The following is a 23,268-nucleotide window of genomic DNA, read 5'->3' on the forward strand; positions in this document are numbered from 1 at the left end:
TCTACGGTTGTGCATCTCTCGCCATCATCCCATCTCCTGAATTTTTCGCCTTCTTAAACTGAAACTCTGTCCCCATTAAATACTAGTTTCCCATCCCTCCCTCCAACCCACCCACCACCTGGTCCCTGGCTCCTACCAATGTATGTTTTGACTCTATGAATTTAGCTATTCTTGGTATCTCGCATAATTGATATCAAACAGTATTTGTCCACCCCTAATGTATATTGCGGAGAAGGCAATGGCAACCCACTCCTGTACTCTTGCCTGGAGACTCTCATGGACGGAGGGGCCTGGAGGGCTGCAGTTCATGGGGTTGCGAAGAGTCGGACACGACTGAGCGACTTCACTTTCACTTTTCACTTTCATGCATTGAAGAAGGAAATGGCAACCCACTCCAGAGTTCTTGCCTGGAGAATCTCAGGGATGGGGGAGCCTGGTAGGCTGCCATCTATGGGATCACACAGAGCAATGTATACTGGAATACACTTTAAAGGTTAACTTAATATTTGTCTTAAAACAATATCATACTCTTGGAGTTAGGAGACAGGAAATATCTCAATGTACAGGGCATTCTTTTACCACTAGGTTTCAAAGTTTATGATTTAAGAACATTGGAATACAATACATGGCATGAAATGACAGGCCCTGTTAGTTTGCTAAAGACGATAGTAAGAACAGCAATCACACAACGATTTTGGAAGATGTCCCTGACTCAATTCAATGTTAACTGCCATTGCTAATATCTTTCTGTTAACTCTCTGATTAACATTTCAGCTTGTGTAACAAACAGAGGATTACATATTGTAGATAAAGATAGGGCCATTCTTGTGACTCCACACACCTGTACTCTCCTGGTACTTTTTGTTCACAGAGATATAGCTGTTGGTGCTCAGATAGAATAGCATTACCAAGTTGACTGACTCATAGGGCAGGAAAAATAAGTTCATGTGCCAATATGAATAGAATTGGAAGGAGGAAACTGAGAAAGAGAATAATATGGAAACGTGTTTCTAATTTGTCAAGATACGAGAAAGGGCATTTCATTTTTTTTTTCACATACATTGCGATGCACACAATGTATACAGCCACTGGATAAATATTCTAGGCATACAGAAGTGGTGATTCTCAAACCTAGAGTGTTCATCTCACAGAAAAATAAAACATGGGGAAGAAACAGTGCTTGCATGCATGATACATTTTTTTTTAAATACCTTTTTATTATGAAAGTTTTCAAATACCCACAAAACTAGAGAGGATGGTAGTGTACTCAGGTTCAATAATTGTCACACAAAACCAGTCTTATCTCAGCTATACTCATTTTGGTTTATTGAAACAAATCCTGGACATTATGTCATTTTATTTATAAATAGCTCAGTGTGTGTCTGTGGAAAAGATGTAACACATAAGTTCACTTTAAAAATAATGGTTCCTTATTTCTATCAAATATTCACTGATCAAATTCCCCCAGTTATTTTATTATTTTTAGAGTTTGTTTTGCTTACATTAAGATCAAAATAAGGTCCATCGTTGCAATTGGTTTGTGTCTCTCTTATTTCTTAATTTAAAGGTTTCCCCAGTCAAAGTCAGTAAGTCCCTCTTTCTCATTATAGTTTATATATAGAAGAAATTGAGTGTTTTTTCCTGTAGCATTTCCTCCTGGCTGTATTCTACTAGTTATATCCCCTTGGTATTTTTTGGTCATCTTTATCCATCCCCTCTATTTCCTGTATACTCATAGTTACATCCCAAGCTATGATCAGATTTAGGCTCAGTGTTTTAGGAAGAATACCTCATTGGTACTATCATTTATTTCCATTAGGAGGCATATAATGGATTGCCTAGATTAATTAATTCTTTAGGTGCTGCAAAATGAATGTGTTCTAATTCCCCTGTTGTTTCAGTATTTACTGTCTGGATTAACTCTATGCAGAGAAACTCCCCCTCCTTGATTATTTGCTCCCCCTGAAGTACAGTTCAGATAGGAAAGCCGAGATATATGCATGAGTTTCCCCCTTTACTTACTAGTTTTCAGAGCAATGATTTGGCTTCTCAGCATCTTCCCAGGGTAACTGGTGAAGTTTCATTTTTTGTGTTTTTAAGTATTATTATCATTAAAAGATGAGATCATTATTCTTAGTGATGCTTAAATTTCCCCATCTTTAGGCAATAGGTGTCTCTTCAGATTGGCAACCTAGGTTTTTTTTTTTTTTATTTTTTTTGCCATGATCTGTAACTTTCTTGCTTTTTTCCTTGACAAGATGTTGAAGCCCATCTTGTGTATTTCATGCATCAAATTTGAAAAGGGACATTTCTCTAAGGAGTTCTGGTTACCTTATTTGGGAGTAATATCCTAATGTGTTATATGTATGTATTTAATTAACAAAAATGTTGCCAGTATCTTCTGAATATCACAGTAACCCATTATCTATAATATTTAATTTTCATTATATTCATGCAGCTTTTGTATTCAAATTTTAGTGAGACAGGGGAACATTTGAGAAGGTAAAATATTTTAAGTTTTAAAACAGAGACGTTATACTTGTGAGAAAATTCTAACCCTGTTTTTCTTTGGAGAGACTTTACAAGTGCATCTGCTTACAGTATGATATACTTTTCTTTCCTCCCTATTTCATAGGCTGTATATATATATATATATATATATATATATATATATATATATGACCTTAGGTTATAAGATATGTGCATATATATTCTCTCTAGGTAATGTTTCCATCAGTGTCTATATCTACTTTTATATTGTTGTCCAGTTGCTCAGTTGTGTCCCACTCTTTGCCACCCCATGAACTGCAGCACTCCAGGCCTCCCTGTCCTTCACCATCTCCCGCAGTTTGCCCAAGTTCATGTCCATTTCATCGAAGATGCCATCCAACCTTATCTATGCACTTGTATATTTATTCATCGGTCTGTAAGCGACCATCTATTATATTGGTTGTATTAAGAAGTGGCTTGTTGAATAGATAGATCACTTACAGTCCACTTTCCCGTTGGTAATATAGGTAGGAATAAAAGTGCCTTTGTCAATGTAAGAGTTGTATACGTTAGATAGGATAGTTTCCTGCATATTCTTAAGCAATCTCTTAACGTTTTCGGTTTGAATGTTTGTGTTTGAATTAAGTGGGTAACAGCAGTACGTGTTGCAGTTAGAATTGTGTAATGAATCCAGAACTGGACAAACAGCTAGTTGTTTATCATGCCCCTAAATTGGCACCTAATCCCTGCTAGCTGAATCAGATTTATTTTTTTAACAACAGGGGCACTTCTCTGAATTGCTGAGAAGCACAGTCCAAGGAATATAAGATGTACTTTTGTCTGTTGCAAGCCTGTTTCCTCTGTTTCTTCCCTGCCTCGACTCTTTTCCCTCTTCTTTCTTTAATTGCCAGTTGGATTAGTAAGAAAATGACTTTCTGTTTATTAATGTGTTCTTAGTCACCATGTCCTGTTAAATCAATTGTTCTCTTAACAGCTTGGAGAAACACATGTTGTCACATACTGAAGAGAGGGAATACAAGTGCGATCAGTGTCCCAAGGCGTTTAACTGGAAGTCCAATTTAATTCGCCACCAGATGTCACATGATAGTGGAAAGCACTATGAATGTGAGAACTGCGCCAAGGTACAGTGAACTTGCAGACTGCTTGGCCTCTCTCTGTCGTCCTGCTCTCTCCTAATCCATCATTTGCTGCGATATGTAAAAGCAAGCCGTGAGAAGGGAAGCTATAAATATCTTGAGAAAAGAGACTGAGTGTTGTATGCTACAAGGCATTAGTACAGTGTACAAAAACACTTAGTGGGTACCCTTTTATTTTTGTAAGGGAGGAAGTAAGGCTTAATGGTGAGTTCCAGAACTAGGTGTCAGACATCCTTGGTAAATTCCTTGTTCCGCTACTGGCTTTCCAGAGTGGGGTTGTTTTATAGCTTTATGGAGAATGAAAATTTTATCCAATGCACATTACTGATTTCTTCTAATAGCAATTTGTGTGGAAGTTACATACAGTTTCTGAATGCGTAGTCAGAAAGAATGGGAGACTCCTATACTTGCAGATTTTTCCACCCAAGTCCCCACTATAAGTTATGACTTGGTTCTAATTAAAAGTGGAGTTCCTTAGTGACCTGGGCTGAACAATATAAGAGCGAATTGAAAGCACTTCCCCTTGACCATTACTCTTAACTATGGGAACAGCAATTCACATCATTAAATTTTCACGTTCCTCAATTAACTAAAAGATGTCCTGGTGTCATGAGAATTGATTTCTTTCTTCAAAAAATTTTCATGATATTTGAATATCTTTTCTTATGTGGAAATTGTGACATTTGACATTATCTTTAGATGTATTTTGCTTCCAGATGTGTGGGTAGCTTTTTGTTTTCCCTATTTTTTTTTTTTGTTTGTTTGTTTTTTAGTACAATGTCCAAAAGAACCATTTTAGTTTAATGGTTACTTAATAAAACACAGTGTTAGAATTTAACTCCTAAGGGAACTCCTTGAGTAGATTTGGGACACTTTAGGCAAAATCCATCCAATTTTGTACATCTTTGTTTAAAGGATGGAAATAGTACATCATTTAAAATAATATCATGGTTTGTATTTTACTATTCAATTCCATTCACTCTAAATAGGATTAAGAAGACCTTGAGTATGCTTTAATAATGTCATTAATTATTTTGTTCAACTGATACTAATGGATACTTGTGCTAAGTCTACAGAGCTGAATAATTTACAGTCCTGACCCTCGAGAGGCTCACACTTTGGAAATATGACCTTCTTTTGGTCTTTGGGGAAAACCAACAAAAACTAAACAGACACACACAATCCCTTCTTGAGTCATTCCTGGTCTTCTTTCTTGTGTCCTAGGATTAAGTTTCTTGATTAATCAGTACTCATTTCCTAGCAGGTTTTCACGGACCCTAGCAACCTTCAGCGGCACATCCGCTCTCAGCATGTTGGTGCCCGGGCCCACGCGTGCCCCGAGTGTGGCAAAACGTTTGCCACTTCGTCGGGCCTCAAACAACACAAGCACATCCACAGCAGTGTGAAGCCCTTTATCTGTAAGTTTTCAACACTCCAGCCCCCTTTCCTGCATCTGTCTCTCATCCGAAAAGCTCTGTGACCAGGACAGTGAGCCCTGCGTGGCCCTGAATGAGGGGGCCTCTGCATTAGCAATTTACGGTCTCATCCAGTCAGGCTATTTTCTATGATGAGAAAATCTTTTATAACCAGATCTATGGTATTTTGCCTATGATCCCTGGGCTGTTTTCTTTTAGATGGGAATTAGTAACAGGTAGAGAAAAGACACATTGTTAAATAATGTGAAGGAAGCCCCCCAGGTTGTGAGATTTGTCCTATTGGAAATGTGTGTGGTTTGTAAAACAGCAAATCACAGATACACTAGACAAAATGAAGTGAGAAAAACCTGTTCTGGGTCAGAAAGAGCTAGAAGAACCTCACCTGGCAAGTAGGTTTAGGGCTGTGTGTGGGGGGCGGGGGGATAGGGGGAATAAAAGACCCTTTAATCTACCCTTTGTTGTTGATCATAGGATGCACATCAGTAGTTCTCAGTTACTTGAAAAGCAGAACACTTTTACTTTGATGCTAGACATGTTGCGTCTCTAACCCCATGCACTCAAGCAAATTTACAGACAGTGTATTTTCAGGGGCCATTCAATCTGACCACCTACCTAGAATATCCCTGTAACCAAGGGCTTCGGGACAGGTCCACCTCAGCCCTCTTTTGCTTCTTCTCTTGTCCACCCGCCCCTGTTCTTTGTATTGTGCTGAAATGTTTCATATGGAGAATCAGTTGTTCTCAGTCCATCTGGGCAACAACTCTGGGCTTCTCCATGGCTCAGCGGGGCATAGAAACATAGTGACTCACTGAGCTGTTACAAACTTCAGCACAGATTTTGGATCCAGATAAGCACAGAACTGGATGAAGCATACTCAGGACTTGGGAATCCTTGCAAAACAGTTTTTCTGACAGCTACTTGATGGTTTGTAGTAGGTATATGAGACACTACTACAGGACCTGATGGAAAAAAAACCTAGCTTTCAGTGCCAACATGGAGATGCCAGAGACTAACATGCCTCCTTTTTGCCTTTGCACAGCTCTCTTTTGTGTTTCCAAGCCCCATGAGAGCTTTCCTTTCCCTTTCCAGCTTACGCTAGCATCCCGTTTTGCTCATATGTTCTTCTGTTCCCTGGGTGGATTGAAAAGGACTAACAGAGAAACAAAAGGGTGCTCTATTCTCTCTTGAGGAAGCTCTGTTGAAAGTCATGGGAAATAAAATATACAATGGAAATTTTAGACTTCTTGTCTCAAAAAGACATTCCTGACTCTAGGTCGTAATGCCCTAAAAATGTACTTACAAGTACTGCAGGCATACATAATTCATTTACTTCTGATTTTTCAGAAATACATTTTGATACATTTATGTTTTGGTGGGAAATAGAGAGGAATTGATCACATGAATTATCATCACCTATTTAATGCTTTCACTACTATTTAAAAGTCAAAAAATAGAAATTCCTATCATCTAAGATCCTGGGATATGGAATTTTAATTGTGTTGAAGTCAAGTGTTTCACTTTAAAACACGATAGGGTATCCTTTCCCAATCAGATTGTGCAGACCTATTTCCCATGACTGTATTTTCAGTAATTATTGGTAAATTTAAATAGCAGATGGCATTCTTCAAATATAAAATCTGACAGAGGACCATGGGGTAATTATGAATAATAGCCATGTAATTTCAGAACAAAAGAGGAGTTGGTGTGGAGACTTTGGAGTGGAGGAGGTTCACCTAGAGTTGATATCTGTTTCTCACCAGAAGGCCACACACCACGCTTTACCCCCACTGGTGTGTTTATGGCAACTGTCTCTTATTACAGTGTACCGCCAAGCTTGAGCCCAGAGTCACCAGCGCTAAGGTAATTACTCACTGCCTTTACAGAAACCTCCAGCCTTCCCAAATAGAAACCACATGCTCTAATAGGCTGAATATATTCAAAATACCTCTTAATTTGTTTAATAAGTAGAAAAATGCAATGTTAACTGCTGGCTAATTCCTTATTACTGAGAAAATTACAGTACAGCATAGACTTCAGCATCAGTCGAGCCCCTTACCTGCAGGCTTGGTGGTTTGTGGTGGGCCAGGCTTGGCCTTCGAGTGAGAAAAACAAAGCCTCTGCTGATGGAGACATCCCAGATTAGCTAAGTTCTGGAGACCTGATAGAAACACTGTCAGTGTGATAGAGCCTCCAACCAGGAAAGTCAGATGCACCTTTTGTTACTCCCATATAGAGGAACTCTTGATTTTCTGAAACCTCTCTCACTGTTAGAAAGAAGTGTAGAGAGCAATATTTCTTTGCCAAAATATTACAAACCTTTCAAAACCTTACACCTTGTTTGAACACCCGTCAGGATATTTTCTCAATGACTTTTAATGGCCCAGAGGAGGGGTGTCACTTTCGTAATGAGTGCACGTTTAGAATTCCATCAACATTTTGTTTACTATTTCTTGTTATTTCTCATAGCTGAATTAGTATAACTAGTAAAAGTCTCATGTTTCTACCCTCTAGTTCATATGGTTTTAATTATTATATCAAAGAATTTAAATAGTATGTGTATTTATTGTATATGGTTAACTAGTATATCTTTTTAAAGCAGACTCTGTTGAATATTCCAGTAGAATGACTTGAAAAGAAATAACTCACGTTTTCTCTTCCCGTTAAAATGCATGTTTTAGTCTCTACAGTGTCATGAATCATCCCACAGCTGAAAGCTCCTGTAATGTTACTAAGCACAATTTATATGTGTAGCAATGCATTTTAATTGTTAGTAGTAAAAGAAATAGATATGGAATCACTTGGTACTTCCTGTTTGGTGGTGTGGGGGATAACTGAAGTTCCAGATGAATTTTGCATGACTGAAGGTTCATAAAATCTTCTTTGAATTTTTTTTTTTTAGTTGTTATTATTTTGACTTAGGAGTTTAAAGGCAGTCATCACATGAAAGAAATAAATGTTGTGTTTTACCTTCAATTTGATTTCTTTTATTTGTTTCAACAATTATTAACGAGGCATATCATGTTTCTGCATGGATTAATGTGAACAGAAGCATGAAAGTAAGCTCACACATAAAGGGGACTCATCTTTAGTAAACTAACGTAAAAATGTGATGCTTGGGAAATGGATACTATAATCTTGCCGGACTGTGGAGTGAGTGGGATTCCTACATAGCAAAGGAGCTATTAAGGGTCAAGGAGTTTGGTCTTAAAATATATTTAGATCTGTTCAGACATATATGAGGAAGAAGATGTTCTACTTTTTTGGCAAATTCTGGGGGAAGAGGGTTTTTCCAGCCGCACCCACTACTGTGCCCTGATTGGATCCGAGCATGCCATGCACTCTCCCCTGCTTGCCGTAGCTGGCAGTACCGCATACAAGTCAAGCCCCAAGATAACCCGTGAAGATATGACAACAAGTGGACATGTTTCCCAAGGACGGGGTTGCATAAATGCAGGAAGGTTAGCACAACCACTGGTGTGAGGGGAAGTCGGAGGACGTGCTCATAGTTCATGGGAACCAGCAATGCAGGATGGGCTACATTCAATTTAGTTTCCTTTGCAGGCTTAAAATAGCGCCATTGTAAATTATGTCAGTCTTTCTCAAATCATGAAAATGATTGTTAAAAATGCCTCAGAATACACAATGTGCATTGTTGTGTGGCTTTGATGTGTGAATGATGAGAGCATATGATATAATACAAATTAAATAATGGTAGAGCAGTCACAGGCTTTTTCCCCGAGGGAAGAGGGAATAAAGGTGAAGTTTCTGGGGGAGGGGAAGGCTGTTTTCTTTTGTGTTGGTGCTTACAATATAGAAATCTATAAATGGTCTAAAATTTTAAAGGGATTCCTGTTCTGTTTCATGTTTAGCAGATCTTAAGAATTTACGTTGTAAAGATTCTGCTGGTGTCGTCATTGGGTTGGGAAATCAGTGCATGCTGGAATTTGACTTTTTAATAAATATTTGAATACACAAATATGATGCAAAATGTGATGTAGTGGGGGTGACAAATATTTATATCTATTTATATGAAATATTTGTGCTGTCTCAAGACATTTGTCAGGTTGGATGCCTTGCTTTGGAATCTAGTGAAATGGGGTTTTCTGTGTTTGGAGCACCACTTTGGTGCCTCCAACGTCTTTTCCTGGCTTCCTAATTGAAATTTGGGGTAAACCACTTGTAATACTTGCTAAATTCAGAAGCAATTGCCATAAAGCCTGAGATTCTTTTTTGTTGTTTGCACACAGGTGAGGTCTGCCATAAATCCTATACTCAGTTTTCAAACCTTTGTCGTCATAAGCGCATGCATGCTGATTGCAGAACCCAAATCAAGTGCAAAGACTGTGGACAAATGTTCAGCACTACGTCTTCCTTAAATAAACACAGGAGGTTTTGTGAGGGCAAGAACCATTTTGCGGCAGGTGGATTTTTTGGCCAAGGCATTTCACTTCCTGGAACCCCAGCTATGGATAAAACGTCCATGGTTAATATGAGTCATGCCAACCCGGGCCTTGCTGACTATTTTGGCGCCAATAGGCATCCTGCTGGTCTTACCTTTCCAACAGCTCCTGGATTTTCTTTTAGCTTCCCTGGTCTATTTCCTTCCGGCTTGTACCACAGGCCTCCTTTGATACCTGCTAGTTCTCCTGTTAAAGGACTGTCAAGTACTGAACAGACAAACAAAAGTCAAAGTCCCCTCATGACACATCCTCAGATACTGCCAGCTACACAGGATATTTTGAAGGCACTATCTAAACACCCACCTGTAGGGGACAATAAGCCAGTGGAGCTCCAGCCCGAGAGGTCCTCTGAAGAGAGGCCCCTTGAGAAAATCAGTGACCAGTCAGAGAGTAGTGACCTTGATGATGTCAGTACGCCAAGTGGCAGTGACCTGGAAACAACCTCGGGCTCTGATCTGGAAAGTGACATTGAAAGTGATAAAGAGAAATTTAAAGAAAATGGTAAAATGTTCAAAGACAAAGTAAGCCCTCTTCAGAATCTGGCTTCAATACATAATAAGAAAGAATACAGCAATCATTCCATTTTCTCACCATCTTTAGAGGAGCAGACTGCGGTGTCAGGAGCTGTGAATGATTCTATAAAGGCTATTGCTTCTATTGCTGAAAAATACTTTGGTTCAACAGGACTGGTGGGGCTGCAAGACAAAAAAGTTGGAGCTTTACCTTACCCTTCCATGTTTCCCCTCCCATTTTTTCCAGCATTCTCTCAATCAATGTACCCATTTCCTGATAGAGACTTGAGATCGTTACCTTTGAAAATGGAACCCCAATCACCAAGTGAAGTAAAGAAACTGCAGAAGGGAAGCTCTGAGTCTCCCTTTGATCTCACCACTAAACGCAAGGACGAGAAGCCCTTAACCCCAGTACCTGCCAAGCCTTCAGCGACCCCGGCTGCAAGCCAAGACCAGCCCCTGGATCTAAGTATGGGCAGTAGGAGTAGAGCCAGTGGGACCAAGCTGACTGAGCCTCGTAAAAACCACGTGTTTGGGGAGAAGAAAGGAGGCAACGTTGAACCAAGACCAGCATCGGATGGTTCCTTACAGCATGCTAGACCCACTCCTTTCTTTATGGACCCTATTTACAGGTAAGGGAGGTTGGGAGACCGCTAAGTGTGGACGGACAAACAAAAGGTAGTTTTTATACTCTAAAGTTATGACTTTTAACAAACCATTTTTTATTGTTGTTATAAAACAGAGTAAAGTTGTTTGATCTGGTGAATTCATTTTTTATTCAGAAAGTCAACTCATTAGGTTTGGACTTATTTTTGGATGTCTCCGAATTTGGGGTTTTGGAATAGACCCATGGAGTTCTTTCCCTTGACAATAAATTTATTTTTAAACACATTTTTTTTAAGTGGAAAATATGGGAAAGCCATATTTAAAGCAAGTTGTCAAGTGGCGGAAGAGTGAGGCTCCTGAAGGATTAATGCAAATATGTGTGGGTACTTAAATGGGTCAGATTATTTGGAATGAAATGGGACAGAGTGAGAGTTTATTCTTTATTAAGCTACCAACACAAACCTTAATGAGTGCTGGTCCTATTTTGTTTCTAAGTAAATCTCTTAGAAGCCCCCTGTAAATCAAATATTGATCACAAAAATGCTTTGTAAATGATGTGAATGATCGGCTTAAAAACACATCTGTGTTTAATGCCTGCATTATTCAATTTCCTTTGCATCCAAAATTTTTTAGGGCAGGGAAACATATGCTTACTAAAAAGCCTCTTAGGTCCAGTTCTCAGTTAACACTGGACCATTCAGAATGATTCAGTTTTTAAATACTAGTTTTCTTCAAAGTGTACAAACAACAATAACAGTGCTTGCGATGTATTTTAAATATTACTGAGCATTTTCACATTTATTTTCTCATTCAAATCATGAACATCGTTAAGAGTTAATGGAAAATGTAGACAATTTTTTATTGGACTTATTTAAGCTGGCAGTATTTGATATTTCTGCCTAATTTTTTTTTTTTAAATCAAGAGACAGTTTTGTTCAATTTCTTCATTCACAATATTTTTTTGAGCACCTATAACTTGGTAGGTACCAGAGCTGCAAAGTCTTTTCACTTCAAACTCTTTTTCTACCTTCATTACGTACATTAACCAAGAAACATTACCAGTTCATTAAGGACTGCCCCTACTTGAACATGACAAGGGGCATGGAAAAGGACAAAACAAAAATGTCTCAAAGCCATCATTACCAGGCTTGGGCACTCCCCTCACCCCACCCCCCATCCAACCAATGATTGTATTTTCTTTTATGTGGCAGTTCTTTTACAGAGAAAGAAAAAGAAGGGGGGAAAAACCAGATCTTCCATATTTTGTGTGTAGCTTATATATTACACATGGGCAGTAAGGTTGTATTTCTAACTCAGTGATATGTCTCAGCCCTTTGTGAAGATAATTTCTCAAGCTTTCTTTTTTAGACCCTCCCAATGGCAATGAACTTCCAGTTCATCCACATACCCCTTCCACTCTGCTCTGTCATCTCCCAGCCTTCCACCTGCTTCCTCTAGTATCAGTCTTCTCTCTGGTACAGTTTCAACTGAGGCTTTAGGCATCTCATTTCATCAAACTCATACAAGACCTAAACCCAGTTTTAGTGTAAGACCTGGGTTGAAATCTCAGCTTTCTCATGTCTTAAAGTTTTCTTCATCCATCAAATGGGTATAAGGGCACTGATTTCAATAAGTGAAAGAGTATATGTAAAACATAGCATATATGCAATTTCAAGAAGTCGAAGCTGCTTCTAGGCTTCCCAGGTGGCACTAGTGGTAAAGAACCCACCTGCCAATGCAGGAGGTGCAGGTGACCCAGGTTTCATCCCTGAGTCAGGAGGATTCCTTGAAGGAGGGCACAGCAACCCACTCCATTATTCCTGTCTGGAGAGTCCCAGGGACAGAGGAGCCTGGCAGGCCGCAGTCCATAGGGTTGCAGAGAGTTGGACACAGCTGAAGCGACTTAGCACAGAAGCTGCTTCTATTCAGTTTGAAACTATTTTAAAAGTATACTTATTGAATATTTTTTAAAACGAAATCACCAACAGTTGGTGAAAGAAATTAATTCAATCCACAATGTCTTTTCCTATATACTTAATAGAAAATAGAATGGCAAACATTTCTAAAGAAGAAGCACTGTATAGATAAGTTTGATAAAGTCTTTCTTTATCTTCAAAAAGCTCCTCATCCTCTTCCTACCACCCCTCTTTCACCTAACCTGTTTATCAGCAGCAGCGGCTAGCAGGGTGTGTAGTAGGCTTAGAAACTCTCCTGCTGGCATTCATAAATGTAAAAGAAATAGAATGATGATTTGTGGGAGCGCCTGATTGATAGAAAATGACTTTAATTTTCAAAGTGAACCCTCTTCACCTGCTTTTGAAATCAGCCAGCATTTTTGTCTACATTTGCAATGGAAAGGTACAAACTTGTGAGTGATGCCTCCGATTTCATGACTTCATTTTTAACATTTCCTTCTCATTATTATTAGTATTACTACTCATTGAATAGGATTTTTCCATTTTAAAAAGGACCTTCTTTCTTTGAGCACCTATAAGTGCCACGAGTATTCTTCAAGAACTGAAACAGATGTCTTTATATTTTTATTAGTGTGCTTCCCGGCAACCTACCATTTGCTTTATTGTTAGCTGTTTTAAATGTCAGCGATTATGCAGGGATTGATCTGTGAGACTGATTCTTCTCCAAAATCTAATTTTAACCTTTCAGAGTAGAGAAAAGAAAACTAACTGACCCACTTGAAGCTTTAAAAGAGAAATACTTGAGGCCTTCTCCAGGATTCTTATTTCACCCACAAGTAAGTATTTTGAATTTGAGACTTCAAGCTTGTAAACTAACTTGTTGATCCTGAAAAGCAGGTGCAATGAAATGAAAGAAATCTTGAGAACATTAGGATTTCCTATGACGCTGATGTGGAAGAACACAGGAAATTCTAGCAGAATTAAAATCCAAACTTTTTAAAGAAAAAGTAGTCAATATATATATGTAAAAATAACATGGTTTCAGTGTTAAGTTATTCTCTATTAAGTTACCTGAGCTAAAGTGTATTTTGGAGTGAGCAAAATTCAGTTAAGAAATTAAATATTGAAGTTGTCTTTCATGTTTAAAAATTTGTGATTGTAAGAAATAGATCACTGTGCGATTTGTCCCAAACTCATGAAGGTCATTCGTGTTCTTTTAGTGCTTAGATAAAAACAGGAAATGAGTCTACCTGACAAGTTGTTACCATAGAGGGTGAAGGAATTTATCTAGAGACCACTGGGCATTCCAGCAAAGTTCTGTAATTGCACAAGAATTCACCACAATACACAGAGCTATTTGCTGAATGGAGTTGTGTCCATTTATCAAAATAGTATAATTTCTCACTGCAAAGAAAATACAGAGCAGTGCTATCTAATTAGTTCATCTTTATGTCCCCACATTTTTGGTCATTTTTAAAAAACTAGTATACATATCAATTAAAGTGTGGAGAATTGTATTGAAAGAAGGAATATATAAGCATCTTGAATCTGGTTTCTTAATGATATATATTTTTTTAATTTACTGATTACTAAGGATACAAGCTCCTTATAGACAGTAAGCAATACTTTTATGAAAATGTTCGACAACAGAGTTAACTGATTTGTTCTGTTCCAATATATTCAAACCAGAACTTATGCTTCTCTGATAAAATCGGTGGAAAATTCTATGCAAGCTGTCTTACAGAAAGCTATGAAACAATTAAATTTAATCATCTTGGAATATGACTCCTCCCCCACCCCTCACCATCACCCTCTCTGCTACTGCTTCTTTCTTCATTTTTAAAAACACTTTCCCAAATTCTGGACAATAAAGTGTGAGAGCTGAAATACCATATTCTGGGTTGAGTGGAGAGACCTGTCATTGCTCAAAAATTCTCTCTGTTTTAACCTGAAACAATATATGATTTAGTATGAAAAGTGTTAGAAATATTCCAGTTAGTATTCATTTTGTGTAGAAAACTAAGGAATTTCTTAAATTATTTTCTGGAAAAGCAAGTTCTAAAACAGTAAATGTTTATCAGGTACTTATTTTCCACATTTAGACTGATCTGAATTGCACTTGTTGGTCTCGTGGACTAATAAACCTGAGCATAAAATGCATTTTTGTGTCAGATATTGTACAAAAAGTATATCTCTCTTGATAACTTTCTAATTAAATGCTTATAAGGATATTATAGTTATCCTTATAACTATAATTAAATTATATTACATTTAATTACAGTTTTAATTACAATAAATCAATTTTATATTCTAGTTATCTTTAAAATCTAGTAACTAATCATTTCAGAATCAAGTGCTGTGGGTATGTAGTTCAAGGGAGGGAAAAAAAAAGCAAGGATTCAGTGTCTTTGAATGACTCAGTCGACCTGGCTTTTAGTTTCCTTACTTATTAGATGAAGGAGTGGGTGTAAGGTCCGTATCTTCTCTGAAATTCAGAGATTTCTAGCTAGCTAAAGCAAATTTACTGATTCAGAAAATGGGGAGTTTTGTCTACTAACATCTTTACATGTGCGTGTAGCTGTTGTAAATGTAGTATATGCATATTTTAAATCAAATGATAGAAAATCTGCTGTGTTTTAATATTCTCAAAATTACTGAAGGATAGCAAAAGATGAGGCATGTGTATAGAGCTTGGGAGTATAGCAATCACCCGCTCAGATCACTGAAAATATACCTATGGGAGCACAGTGGCAGAGAGTGTCCTTCCCACACCAGAATGTCGTGTCTTGTTATATGAGACTAACTATTGCTGCATGTTGCTGTAAGAACAGTACCCAATAGTGATCAGTAAAATATTTAACACATCATATGTCATGAATACTGATCAATCAGAATAGGCTCCTGCCACTGGGGAGCTGGGTCCTGGAAGCCCTTGCTGGCCAACTGTTCATGCTTTGGTTGCTGGCTGGTGGGCTGTCTGAAGGGTCTTTGGGAGGAGGCCTGGGCAGCAGGAGGACATTCAGGGTAGTTGGGGCAAAGGCTATTTATCAATGACGACAGAAATATTTCATTATTTTGATAGCCATTGTGGCTGTTTTTGTGTGTAATGGCTGAATGTCACTGAGATACAGAGGGCATAAAGAGTGTCACCTGAGAGATGTTCAGGTCCCTCAGTTTTCGTCAAGCCTTCAGAGCAGTCTGTCCTTTCAGACTTTAGGCTTCCCTGTGGCTCAACAGATCCACCTGCAATGCAGGAGACAAAGGAGACTCAGGTTCGATCCCTGGGTCGGGAACATCCCCTGGAGTAGGAAATGGAAACCCACTCCAGTACTCTTGCCTGGAAAATCCCATGGACAGAGGAGCCTGGTGGGCTACAGTCTGTGGGGTCGCAAAGAGTTGGACACGATTGAGCACACAGACGAGGACTGCTCTTTCAGAAAATCTGCCTCATATGTTCTGAAGTTTCGGCAGAACTTTTTTTGTTCTTTCTAGTACTGTATCAATTCCATCACAGCCTCAAGATCCACCTTCCCACAAACAAATAAACAAACAAATGAAAACAAAGAGAAACTGCCTAGGATTTGGGGCCAGAAATAACTGCTTTAGAACAGGCTTCACTACTTATTAGCAGAAATGCTTCAATTTTGAGGCATGTAGTTCATCTCTCCGAGCCTTCTCTGTCAGTGTAATGCGTTTACCCCTTCCAGCCTTACTAGGGGCAGCGGAAACGATCAGTGCTCACAGACATGACACGTTTAGCACTGTGCTTGGCATATGGAAGGATCTAGAGGTGGAAAAGCTCTCTTTTATTATTGGATGCAGAAATATTCTGTTTTGACTATGAAGAAGTATCAGTAGAACACCCTCCTGCCATCTCCTGAGCCCAGTTTCTTTGGTGGAGATACATCAGTATATAGAAATGCCTGGAAGGATGCTTGCTGTGTTCTTGGTGCTGCCTTGTTGGACACCAGAGCATTCCACCAAAATGAAAGGATTTGCCTCCTCTGCACCCAGGGCTTGCCATCGTTTTGTAGGAGGATAAGTGCTTGGTTAGGACCATTCACAATTTCATTTTTCATTTAAAGTATTTTGGAGCAAATCACATGGTCCCTCTGAGGCTTCTATATCCTCGTCTTCAGAATAAGAATAGTGTTATTTATCTCAGGGTTATCTACCTCTATCTATTTCTTAGGATTTTTATAATAATTAAAAGGAGAGCACGTGTTTTCCATGCTTTAGGGAAAACCTATAAATAGATATGTAAATGCTTTGTAGTGGTATTCTCTGATGGTAAAAATTTTACAATTTTTGTATGTCTTTGTATTCTGCCCCCGCCCCCCCGCCCCCTGCCTGCCTCCCCTGTACATAGTTACTAATCAATGAAAGTTGACACTTCACTCAGATGGTAAAGAATCTGCCTGCAATGCAGAAGACCAGTGTTTGATCCCTGGGTTGGAAGATCCCCAGGAGAAGGGAATGGTAATGCACTTCAGTATTCTTGCCTGGAGAATCCCAAGCACAGAGGAGCCTGGCGGGCAGTTCATGGGGTTGCAAAGAGTCGGACAAGACTGAGCGACTAACACTTTGATTTTCACTTATACAAATAAGTTGCATATTTATTAAATTTTATTGGAAATAAATTATTAGGCCATTTTACTGCCTTTTAGAAGAAAATATGTATTTTTAAAATCCTTGACAAAAATACAGAAAACATATGGGAACATATACATCAGAATCAAAAGATAAATACAGGCTTTATCATTCTCAGGGTTTAAATTCCTCTCCGTTCAGTTCTTAGAGAAGTATGTTTGCTCTGTCAGGCCACTAGAGCACTATTTCACTTTCTGTTTTTCTCTTATAAATAAGTTTGTTTAACATAAGGCTGAAATAAGTAGTATAGGGTTTCTCCCTGACTATGTGTTTGAAAATTACATTTGGAATCTTAGATTATAATTTTGAAAAGAAGATGACAGCCACAGGAGGTGAGATGGAGGAAATGATATTACCCTGTGATCTTTGGAATGTCCATTTCATTGGGTACTTTGCATTTTGGGTACTTTGCATTCACATTGACAGCTCATTTGAATTGCCATAGAAATCACTTGGCAATTATACTAGTACAAAACTGGCTATAAATTATACCTTTGTTTGATTTTCCTATACTTTAAATGTTATTTTTAGTTATTTATATATTTCAATTTCAGATGTTTGGCTTTGTGTTAATCTACCATGGAAACTCTATTTTACTTCCATTTCTGTGCTTTATTCATTCTTTTTTTATTTTCTTCATTTTAAAGTGTCTTCACTTTCTTCATTTAAAGTGTCTACTTGTTACAGTATTCCAAAGAACTGGGAAAAAGACTAAGGTCTTTTCCCAAGTTCTCATGTGTATGTTGATGTGAAAATCACGTAAGACTTTTGCCCTTCGTCTTTCGCCTTTTGTCTTTCTTTTGCTTTCAACAAGTGTTTCTTGTGTTAGATTTCTTCTGTGGTAAATCTTTCACCCTTAAAAACTGTGTATATTCCTTATTAAAGATACTGTAACCTAAGAAAGCAAGATATATCCCCTTTAAACAAGCAAAATGATATTTTTAAAGATATAACATTTGTGTTACCTGGTATAGCTTCTGTTGGGTTAACCAAAAAGTTCATTCAGATTTTTCAATAAGATCTTACAGAAAAACCCAATTGAACTTTTTGGGCAACACAGTAATTCACTGACATTTTCACCAGTGAGTCTTGTCATAAATGGTCACAAATAACTAGACATTTGTAGTTCTTTTCATTGCTATTCTTCAGAGTTCAAACTGCTGATGGTCCCATGCTAATAGAAACCAGTTTATTTCCAAGTACACTACCTTTTTGTTACTCAGTGATTCACATTTGAGTGAGTATTTATTTTCTTTGTCATTAATGCTATAAAAATATAAGAGACTAGATATTTTTTTGCAGGAAATTGCTTACATTTTAGTTATTAAAGTAAAATTTAGGAATCTTGTTTTACAGTCAGTAGAAACAAATGAAAAGGAAGTATCTATTTTGCTAAGATTTGGTAGTAAGCAGTATTTAGCTTTCTTGGGAAAAAAAACCATTCTGGTTTATAACCTTGATTCTAAAATTAATTGAGGTAAATAGAGAAAACTCCATGTTATAAAAATATTCATTATCAAGGCTTTTACTCAAGGTATAGTTACATGATAAGCAAAAATTACTTAGTATAAATGTTAATTTCTCAAAGGATAGATTGCAATAAAGATACCTATACAGAAGTAATTTTTTTGTTTTTTTTCAATTTTGCTCCCAGTTCCAACTGCCTGATCAGAGAACTTGGGTAAGTTTTCTATTTATATTTTTGACTAAAATAATGTAACATTAAAAGGAAAACAACTAATATTATAAATTGCCATAGAGAGATTTCTGAGCCCTTTTCCTTTAAATGATAGAGCTTTAGCAGATAGATTTTCATCTTTGTCAAGCTGCAAGATACTTTCAGTTTGGGTTGGACATTTAGTGTCTATAAATTGTCTATAGAAAGTTTATTCTCTAAATCTAACCCATTGCATAGTAATTGTGCCTTGATGTAGAACTCTTTCTGAGTACTTGGGATTGTGTGTTAATAGGGATTTCAAGATGGATCACTAAGTGGAAACAATAATTATTTGGGGGAGCCTGTACCAGCATGTTAAAGATGCTTATGATAAAGCCTTAAAAAAGGATAAAACCTGAGCTTATGTGTAGACCCAAGTTGACATTGTAATTCATATCCATATAACCCAGGGCAGAACTTGGTTCTGGCTGTGTGGATTCACAAGACTAAATGTTTAAAAATCTTTAACTCTCTAAAGAATATATCTTTTAGCATTGGGTTCCACTTCTTCAGGTTTCCTGGTGGCTCAGCAGTATAAAATCTGCCTGCCAGTGCAGGAGACGTGGGTTCGATCCCTGAGTCTGGAAGATCCCCTGGAGAAGGAAGTGGCAACCCACTCCAAAATATTTCTACCTGGGAAATCCCATGGACAGAGGAACCTGGTGGGCTATAGTCCATGGTGTCTCAAAGAGTCAGACATGAGTTAGTGACTCAACAACACCAACAACCCGCTTCCTCAACTTTCTTTTTCTTTTTATTTTTTATATTTTATTTTTATTTTTACTTTATTTTACTTTACAATACTGTATTGGTTTTGCCATACATTGACATGAATCCGCCACGGGTGTACTTGAGTTCCCAATCCTGAACCCCCCTTCCACCTCCCACCCCATATCATCTCTCTGGATCATCCCCGTGCACCAGCCCCAAGCATCCTGTATCCTGTATCACACACAGACTGGCGATTTGTTTCTTACATGATAGTATACATGTTTCAGTGCCATTCTCCCAGATCATCTCACCCTCTTCCTCTCCCACAGAGTCCAAAAGTCTGTTATACACATCTGTGTCTCTTTTACTGCCTCGCACACAGGGTTATCATTGCCATCTTTCTAAATTCCATATATATGTGTTAGTATACTGTATTGGTGTTTTTCTTTCTGGCTTACTTCACTCTGTATAATCGGCTCCAGTTTCATCCATCTCATTAGAACTGATTCAAATGTATTCTTTTTAATGGCTGAGTAATACTCCATTGTGTATATGTACCACAGCTTTCTTATCCATCTGCTGATGGACATCTAAGTTGTTTCCATGTCCTGGCTATTATACACTGTTGGTGGGAATGCAAACTAGTACAGCCACTATGGAGAACAGTGTGGAGATTCAACTTTCTTTTTAAACTGTTAAAAATGTTTTTATTGGAATATAGTTGATTTATAGTGTTGTGTTAGTTTCAGGTGTACAGCATAGTGAATTAGATATACATACATATATATCCACTCTTTGTTTTTAGATTATTTTCTCATATAGGCCATTACAGAGTGTTTAGAGTTCCCTATGCTATACAATAGGTTCTTATTAATTATTTATTTTATATATAGTAGTGTGTATATGTCAGTCCCAATCTCCCTATTTATCCTTCCCCTCAACTTTCAATTAATGTTTCCAGATATAGTAAGTTGACATCACTGGGAGACAGCTTTATTTTTTATTCAAGATACAAGGAATACTATTTATTTATGTTTCACTCCCAAATAAACCTTGAGACAATGAAAATGTATATAAATAGCATGTATTACAAAATTTCCTCTAAGTGTATATATTTTTACTCTTTTATTCTCCTTTTCACTCAGAATTATACTGATTTTAAAGTATGAATGAAATCTTGGAATACAGTTTACTGTATCCTTAGTCACCATAACATTAAATATAAATTATTTTAAATTAGAACACTTTGGCACTTACCTGTTTCCTCTATCTGATGTTAGTTTTCCTTTACCAGAAATTCTTCCATTTATTTCTTCTGTGGAATATGTGAGGAATTGTGGATTTTTCTCATCCTATCAACTTTTAAGGATTTTTCTCATCCTATCAACTTTTAAGGTTTATACTTATTTCCACAGTGTAAGAGCAAAGAGACAGAGACTTCCTTGTTAGGCAAAGTTGTGTAGTAGACAGCATTGTTCTTTGGTTATCCTGGCTTATTATTTCTAGTGTTTTTTGGTCTGCCTTCCCTGGCAAGGGTTTGTCTTAAATATCATGCCACACTGTCTTCATTCTTTCTAATGTTAACTTTTACTTGCTGGTAGCTTTGCTGTTAGCCGCTTCAAGAATAAGGTGTTGTCTCCTATACAAATGGCCAGTGCTGCTACAACTTACAAAGACAGTTCAGATTTTGAGTTAGATGCCTTTCCTGATAATGCAATAGTATAGCACCTGCTATGACAATGCTTTGGAAACACTCCCAGTCTTTGAATCATAGATGTTGCTGAGCAGTAATTTATATTTTTATTATAAAATGGATATTCATGGAAAATATTAAAATATTAAATTTTATAAATTTTAGTGGTTGAAAGCTATAATTTTATAATCATGACTGCAGAATATGATACATGGAATGAGACAACCATAAAATATGAATATTTATTTCTCCCCCAAATGGCCATGATTTTAAGATTTCTCAAGATAATCAAGTGAATAAATATAGAAAACTACCAAATCTACAAACTTTCCCATCATAAGTTATTTATGAAAAGTTAGTTGTTTTACGATAAAGCCATGTGTAATCTAATTTGTGAAACATTAGGTCACATAATTCATGGTGCCATTGGACATATCATTTTGTATAATCAGATTGTCACTTTAATAGTTTTAATGAGAAACTTCTTTATGTCATCAATTATTGGCTGCCAGATAAAAAAATGTTAAGCTAAGTGCTTCAGACCCAGTTGATGTTATCTTGCCTGCTGAAATGTTTTTACAAAAGGAACTATTTGACAAGGGAGATAGTTACATTTTTGGTAGAAGCTAGGGAATTGTGTCTAAATACTAGTTTGCGTCAGTTTAAAGTTAATAGCCTCTTGGGGACTGGAAGGGGGGGAAATAACTTCCTTTTCCAGACATCTGGCTGCAGATACCATCAACAACTATAATATATGTAAATAAAAATCACTGTTCTATAGGGAAAAAAAACTGTCCTTTACTGATTGGAGATTAGTCAACGACATTGATAGGATATAGGGCAATATCTTTCTAAAATATATGATCTGATTTTTGCCTCCTTTTTTCCCATTATTTTCAGCAGATTTCCTATTCATTGTAGTACATGTTGTCCCCTTCATTTTTATTTTCATAATTAAAAAGTATTTGTAGCTAAATTGTTTCATTTATCCCAATTCATCCTGATTTTTTGAAATACCAAGCCAGACTTTAGTGACTGTTAAAACTTACTACATCTACAAAATGAATGTTTTTCCAAAAGGAGTATCACGTGAGTCAGCCTAGATAGCTAGAGGCAGTTGAGGTTTTGACCAATCCCCTAGATAAAGCTCATCTTAATCCCAAGATGTGGTGCAGGACTGATTGTTGATCACAGAATGGCTAAACTACCCCAACTAGCAGATGTCTAAGTCACTTATTCTTTTTTAAATTAATTTTATTGGAGTATAGTTGATTTACAATGTTGTGTTAGTTTCAGGTATATAGCAAAGTGAATCAGTTATACATATACATGTATCCACTCTTTTTTAGATTCTTTTCCCATATAGGTCATTAAAGAGTACTGAGTAGAGTTCACTGTCTGTACAGTAGGTTTGTATTTGTTATTTCTTTTATGCATAGTAGTGTGTATTTGTCCAAGTTACTTCTATCTGTCTTAATGGAGAAATTTATTCTTTTCAGCTGAAGTTAAGTACATGAGAGCAAATGTTAGGAAGATGAAAAAGAGGATTCAGTGATGGCTTTTATGTTGCTTTGGTGGGTGCTAGCTGGAAAGATGGAGAAGGAAATGGCAACCCACTCCAGTACTCTTGCCTGGAAAATGCCATGGACAGAGGAGCCTGGTGGCCTGCAGTCCATGGGGTAACTAAGAGTCAGACACGACTGAGCAACTTCACTTTCACTTTTCACTTGCATGCATTGGAGAAGGAAATGTCAACCCACTCCAGTGTTCTTGCCTGGAGAATCCCAGGGATGGCAGAGCCTGGTGGGCTGCCGTCTATGGGGTCGCACAGAGTCGAACACAACTAAAGCGACTCAGCAGCAGCAGCAGCAGCTGGAAAAAAAGTGGGTGGGTGTGTGTCCATATGTGTGGTGTTAACAG

At 37.5% G+C, this 23,268-nt stretch overlaps 1 protein-coding gene across 1 annotated transcript in view; it reads left to right on the forward strand.

Annotated features, from left to right (window-relative positions):
- Positions 1–23,268, forward strand: part of MECOM (MDS1 and EVI1 complex locus) — a 326,761-nt gene that overhangs the window by 283,187 nt on the left and 20,306 nt on the right. Inside the window, exons 5-9 of the mRNA XM_052638028.1 lie at positions 3,485–3,632; positions 4,912–5,065; positions 9,331–10,687; positions 13,326–13,413; positions 18,882–18,908. Coding sequence (XP_052493988.1) covers positions 3,485–3,632; positions 4,912–5,065; positions 9,331–10,687; positions 13,326–13,413; positions 18,882–18,908 — 1,774 coding nt within the window. The remainder of the gene's footprint in view (positions 1–3,484; positions 3,633–4,911; positions 5,066–9,330; positions 10,688–13,325; positions 13,414–18,881; positions 18,909–23,268) is intronic.

Source organism: Budorcas taxicolor, chromosome 1 (genome assembly GCF_023091745.1).
Source record: "Budorcas taxicolor isolate Tak-1 chromosome 1, Takin1.1, whole genome shotgun sequence".
Classification (NCBI taxonomy): domain Eukaryota; kingdom Metazoa; phylum Chordata; class Mammalia; order Artiodactyla; family Bovidae; genus Budorcas; species Budorcas taxicolor.